Here is a 6,928-nt window from a genome sequence, read left to right as displayed (position 1 = left end):
TGCTCTATGGTCAGGTTGTTGTCTCTTTGACATATTCATCATTTCCAATCTCAATTTTTAGAAAGGTATAATTCAGTGCCGTCTATTGGATTAAGCTTAACTTGTTAATAAAAAATAACAAAGAACAAACTCTGGAAAAAAGTAGAATAAATGACTTGTTCCACCGAAATTTTTACAGGCTTGGGAATAGGTTAACGGTAGCCATAAGACCGATGATCGCAGAGTTGTTGCATTGGCAATTGTACCAAATCGTCTTTTTTTTTATATAAAACTTGGAATATTACAGGTATAATTACTGCTAATATAGTTATTTATGAGAGAGTTTTAAAATACTTTACTGAAAAGCTGAAATGAAATTATGAACATGATACGCATTTTAAAAATATGGTCATGTCATGCTTAATGGTACTAAGTTTGTTAATTCGTCTAGAATAAGCATTACAATTGATTGCTTTGAGAAACTGTGCTATTCGTTGCTACATTGCATGGCATTATTTATTACTGTTTTATGTGTACTTGGGTTTTTTTGTCATACATTTATAATACACGTACGTATGTTTGTTTTTTTCTGAACTGATTCTATCGTTTATCCTTTTTTGTACCCTTTTGTAAGTCCACAAACGAATTTAAAATGGGTAGGGTTTGAATGGTTACCATCTTCATGCGCATTCAAAGTTAGCATTTAGTTTAATTATTTAGAGAATGGTGTCTGCATAATTCATTCCTACCTATATTCAGTTCCATGTCGATTTATAAAACATAAACACAGACTCAAGCTGGCAGCCATTTTGAGCAGCCATGGCAATCAAGATTATAGCCACCCTTTTCGAGCATTTTAAGACACATGACTATAATTTGAAAACCATATCAGTTTTGCTAACCACAATATACATCTTTTGTTTTTCTGTCGTTGGATTGTTGTCTTATTGACCCCTTTTTCATTGCATCGTAATTTTTTTGTTAGTTTGTGCAAATTTACAGTGATACCATGATTATTCGTTCCCTATTATAACAGTCTGATACGGCCTTACATAGAATACCGATATACTGACCTGCACTTGTTTTATGACAATATGAAACTATATGTCCTGACCTGAATGTCTTGCATATGAATACAAGGACGACCTCTTTGATAATATAATAAGAACTATGACACAGCTGGTGTCAATCTTACAGCTTTTGTCATGACCGAATGAATGTTGCATACCAATTGGATGTTGAAACCTTATAAAAGTGAAAACGAGGGCTACAATTACTTCTCTTCTCAAAGTTTACATTTTCTATATGCTTGATTCAATATGCCGACTTCAGTTGCAGTGAAAATTAACACGTGACATTGTAAATTGTTGGTGACTGTGTTTGGTTCGACTTCACTTTCTATTTATATACACCAATTGACATAGATATGCCAGACATATATGCCAGTGGATTTAGCAAACAAAATTAAATGTATATGTCGTGTACATGTTATTATTTTGTACAGGTTATTACTTGTACAAAATTTTCATACAAGTAATTACTTGTATGATGCCATCATACAGGTTATTACTTGTATAAATATAATTGTACAAGTAATAACCTGTACAAATTTTGTGGAGAAAAAGATAATAACTTGTACAAATCATTATTTTATATTGGCCTATTTGAAGTTCACAACAAATTGTTTCCCTTTTAACATATAATTCATTACTTTGCCTAAAGTTATAAACTCTCAATATGTGAGTACATTTAACATATCAAGTATATGAGCAAAACTGTTCATTTAAGTAGTCAAAACTAAAGTGCAGAGATGGAAAACAGTATAGAAAAGAAATTTAATGATGAAATAATTAAATTGTGTGATGACAATAATAATTCTTCTAATAATTCATTATTTACACGTGAAAGATACAGAGAGACTATTGGGAATGTAAAGAAAGCAAAATTAAGTTCCAAAAAGACTGCTCTTCAAAGATATTTCTTAAGGCAATATGATATTTTGAGTGTAGCAGGCATTGAAAAACTCATTCGCAAAGGCGACATTTTTTTTTTACTATTGTACAGTAGATGAACTTTATCCATTAACATTAGAACTGCACATTCTGGAATTGGCCATGGAGGCATCCACAAGACATACAAGGAGTTAATAAAACAATTTGCCAATATCAGCAGAGAATTTATCAGAATTTTCATTCAGATGTGTGAACAATGTATTTTGAAGAAAAGTCGTACTGCAACCACAAAATTAGTTGTTCGTCCTATCACTTCTACAGACTTTAATTCCCGTTGTCAAGTAGACCTTGTTGACTATCAGTCATTTCCAAATGGAGAATACAAGTGGATCATGCACTACCAGGGCCACTTTTTTCTACTTATGGGATCTCCACATATACTGCAAAGTGATAATGGAAGGGAATTTACGGCTATTGTAATTACAGAACTTAAACATGTTAAACTCATTTGGCCAGAGCTGAAATAAATGAATGAAGGGTACCAATTTATTTTTGCGTTTAACGACCATGTCACTTTGCACCAGAAGTCCGTATTGACGTGGAATCTAGCTGTTTAGCTAAATTTGCATAAGATGTCACATGAGCTTATGTCATTACTTTGCGTCCTTCGTTCATCTGTAAACTTCTAACATTTCAACAATAATACTGATAAACAAAAAAACAAACACAATATAAATTTCAAAAAATACGAAAGATAATGAGTTGTACAAGTTATTATCTTTTTCTCCACAAAATTTGTACAGGTTATTACTTGTACAATTATATTTATACAAGTAATAACCTGTATGATGGGGTCATACAAGTAATTACTTGTATGAAAATTTTGTACAAGTAATAACCTGTACAAAATAATAAAATGTACACGACATATATACCGATGTTTATTTATTGTGAGTTTAATGTAATATCGTTTGCTTGACTGCTGTTTGCTGGACGTCCAATGGAAAATATTTGAACCATTTAAAAGAAAGCAAAATAAACAAGTTTTATAGCTATGCCAATAATACAACCGCCATTAAACTTTCAAAAGTTAAACTAGCTCTGAAAATTAAACACACCGCATAACGCACCGACCGTTTCTTAGCCTACATGGTAATGCCAGTAGGGAGAACGTTGGCCTTATCCGTATACCTAAGTAAAAAAAAAAGTCAACCTTTGGTTGTATCAATGATACAACTTGTCAAGCAGACGTTCTTTCATTCCTGGATCACACATTGATTGTTCATAGAAAAATTATCATATAAACCAGTCCCAGCAATGTTATAACAGCTACAGGAGAAAACTCAGTATAATTACAACAACAAACAACAAGATATATTACTATAATTATACATGACATCTTAGTCTAAGTAGGAAAGATGTAATACGCTAAACGCATGCATCAAGAAATTTATGGAAAGAATTACGACTTGTACAACAGAACAATATCTCAATTTTGTTTTATTTTCTTCTTAGTAAAAGTGTAAAAAAAGAAAAACACCAGATCTGTCAGTACAAAAGTTATGTTACAACTTTCAGAACAAAGTCAATGATAATCTTATTTAATAATTATGCACACACAAACACAAAAACAAATTAATTTAAATTCACACACTCACACAAGTTTTTAAGAATAGAGAATTATAAGTCTCACTCTTTCGAAGTATATTAACCACAGTGACTTTTATACAACACTGAAGTACTGGTCCATTATTCATTTTTCGACTTTTATTCAGGTGAGTACACCATATACAAAAATTAGATAAAGCTATATTATGTTGTATATAGGGCGTGTGAATATATCAGTTTGACATAACTGGAACATGTCACGGAAGATTAAAAAATAGACCAATCAAAAGTAGTTGACGTGCTTCTTTTGAATTTTGCTGCAGTTTCCTTATTTTGATAAGAATATATTCTATAAATTAAACCACAAGTGAAATTTAATTTCGTAAGGACATCATTTTTTTGTACGAATATTTATGCGTTATGACTTCAGAAAGTGTTATAGCATTGTTAATTTTAGCATGTTTTTCATTTTTAAATGGAGATTTGTCAATGCATTCAACCAAGTTAAAGCGTACGCATGATTTTTCGATAACGGATATTATTTCCGAAGAAAATACAACAAGGATTCATCTGGAAAGATATTTACTAAATCTTGATAATGAATTTGCCGTTTTGAAAAACGAAATACAGATTACAAAGCGGATGGATATTAAACGCGAGCAAGAGATGCAGAACCTAAGAAGTGAATCCGCCGTTTTTAAACAGATTTTGATGACACTTAAAGAAGAAATTTACGACATACGTGCAGAAAATAGACAGCTTCGATCTGACCTTGGTGCATGCCAAAATGCAACTCAAAAAGTAAACGACGACTTAATTGTTTTGAAACATTCAGACAGTATGATGAACTTAGTTACCGTCGGACATCTTCAGAACGAGGTTACCGTAGTCGCGTCAAAAATTGCACCATTGGTAGATCATATCAAAAACAGTAGCATATATGTGACAAATTTACAGGCTGAGATAAAAGCGGCTAACACACGTATAAATGAGCTGAATAAGAGTTGCAGCGACGATCAATTATTTCCACGCTCAGCGTACCATTTCATTGAAGATCAGATTAAGATTTTAAACGTTACTGGTATGTACTGTATGAGTATACTTTACTCACATTGGTCGTTTAATTTTCAGGGTAAATGATCGTCATTTAAAAATATTGAAATAATTCTACCAGTATTGTACTTCTCTAATTTGTTTTGCGTATTAAGTTTTAATTTGTGAAGTTTTAACAAGAAAACAATAAAATTATCAGTGTCAGTGAAAACATTCCAGAAAGCTAGTCATGAAGCTTTAAATTCTGGAATTCTTCTGTTAAAATTGGCTTGTTGTGTGTTCTGATAAAGTCTCTGAGTATTTTGTTATATATATTCTAGTCTGTGAGTCCGTCAAATTATTCCGTCAATTCAAATACATTTATTTTTATCTATGTAAAGGCTGTGGTTTAAACCTTGCTAGATAATAAAAAACCTCCCCATCTCCTTAGGCCCACACAAACTCTGAGTTATATATACTTTACTAAGAACGCTTGGGACCAATTTTGTTTTGCAATAGTTTGGAATCAGCATTCACATGTTAATAAACATTCATATGTTCATAAACTTTCACAATTTATTTCTTAACTTCGTATATGAAAATCGTCCTGAACATGCATGAAATATTTGCCACTGGACGTTAAGCAACTCACAATCAATCGTATTTGAAATAGTCATATGTATTGCAAATGATATCACGGAAGATTTATGACTCGTATATACAATCTCAAAAGATATTTAAAATTAAGAATACCATTTTTATGTAAGCACCTATTTATTTTTAGTCCAAGATAACAGTAACATCATAAAATCTACAATACCAGGTATTGAATCAAGAGTAGGGAACCTCACCAAACTCCAAAACGAGACTACAGATCATATTGAAAACGAGATTGCAGAGTTAAATCATACAGGTTTGTAGTGATCATATTAGCAGAAAGATTGGTACTGCTTCCCTGCAAATAAAAGCGAAAACAGGAAACGTCGACGGGAGGATTTCACGACTTTGACGTCTATAAAGCAATTACACGATCGAAAAACAAACAAAATAATATTAGGTGACAATATATTGAATTGCTTCATTCTAAAATTGGAGTATCGTACACAGTTAAAGTAATGTAAATTGTATCAATCAAATTAAGGTCATCACTCAAGAAATTTTAAAGTCGCCATCATGAGCTGATTGACCATTATGACAAAAGTGTGTCAGAAATCATATCTGGTATTCTTCCTCAGTCATAATAACCTTCCATCATTACCGAGATGAACAAAGAACTAACAAGACGGGTGTCGTATAAGGTGCATAAAATGCTTACCTTTCCGGAGCACCTGATTTCACTCTCGGTTTTTAGTGGAGTTCGTGTTGTTTCTTTCTATTATTATTTATAGCTGCTGATGTAAATGTCCCTTGGTTTTGTGAGTCTTCGATTACTCCTTGGTTTTGATTGTTATTGTCTTGTTCACAATGAAAAAAAAATATAAAAGCGTTTAAGAATTTAAAAAAAAGATATGAGTATAAATAAAAGCAAATTAACATCAAAATATGACCGACGAAAGAAGCAACACGGTGAATTAATATTTTAATCTTGTCAATCAATTTTTTTCTTTTAATGTTTTTTTTTCCAAAATACAATTTTAATTTATTATGAATAGACAAACAATATAACATAAAATTTTCTAGAAACTTTTTTTTTCTAAAAATGCGTATTTTTCAGTTGCATTGAGCTCGTGTGCAGCTAATGGCAGTTACTCACAAGGAGACGTAATTCACTTCCCACATACTATTAGTTCAGCAGGAATTTCTAGCTTGAGTACGTTCTCAAGTAGTGGAGTTTACACCTGTGAGATTCCGGGATTATATTTTGTTTCCGTCTACATTATGTCTTATTCCCAGTTTGCATCATTCTACATTCTTAAAAATGAAAAACAACTCACGCATGTCTACATAAAAGGAAGTGACGCATTTGGCGCCAGAAGTCATTACGCTACCGGAACTTCTGTACAGGCTGCACATCTCGAGGCCGGAGATACTATCGTCATCAAGGCTGCAAACCAAATGTACGTGTATGGAAATCCTCATTCCTGTGTCACAATTTTCAAATTGAAATAAATGTTTCTTCTTATGTGTTTTATTTAAATTTGCCAGTCAAGGGCAAACAACTGAACATTTGGTCGTTGCATGCTCCATTTCACACACTGAAGTACCGACTGTTTCCTTGGCTTGAGTTTGAAAGTTGCTGTGATGTGATATTTTTGTCAGGCGTAATTTTTAAACTTGAATGACGAGTCAAATACTTGATATCTTGCAAGAATATGTGGAAAAAAGAATAACATTTTTATAGCTTGGCTTTTGAGTTT

At 32.2% G+C, this 6,928-nt stretch overlaps 1 protein-coding gene across 1 annotated transcript; it reads left to right on the top strand.

Moving 5' to 3' along the window:
• The first annotated feature begins 3,570 nt into the window (after positions 1 to 3,570).
• LOC139527705 (uncharacterized) lies at positions 3,571 to 6,693 on the top strand. Its single transcript, XM_071323329.1, has 3 exons — positions 3,571 to 4,620; positions 5,356 to 5,484; positions 6,286 to 6,693. The coding sequence occupies exons 1-3, from the start codon at positions 3,960 to 3,962 to the stop codon at positions 6,678 to 6,680; spliced, it is 1,185 nt and encodes a 394-aa protein (XP_071179430.1). The 5' UTR covers positions 3,571 to 3,959; the 3' UTR covers positions 6,681 to 6,693.
• The last annotated feature ends 235 nt before the right edge of the window (positions 6,694 to 6,928 follow it).

Source organism: Mytilus edulis, chromosome 6 (genome assembly GCF_963676685.1).
Source record: "Mytilus edulis chromosome 6, xbMytEdul2.2, whole genome shotgun sequence".
In the NCBI taxonomy this organism is placed as follows: domain Eukaryota; kingdom Metazoa; phylum Mollusca; class Bivalvia; order Mytilida; family Mytilidae; genus Mytilus; species Mytilus edulis.
The sequence above is the reverse complement of the archived record's forward strand: the minus strand, read 5'-3'. Positions and strand labels throughout refer to the sequence as shown.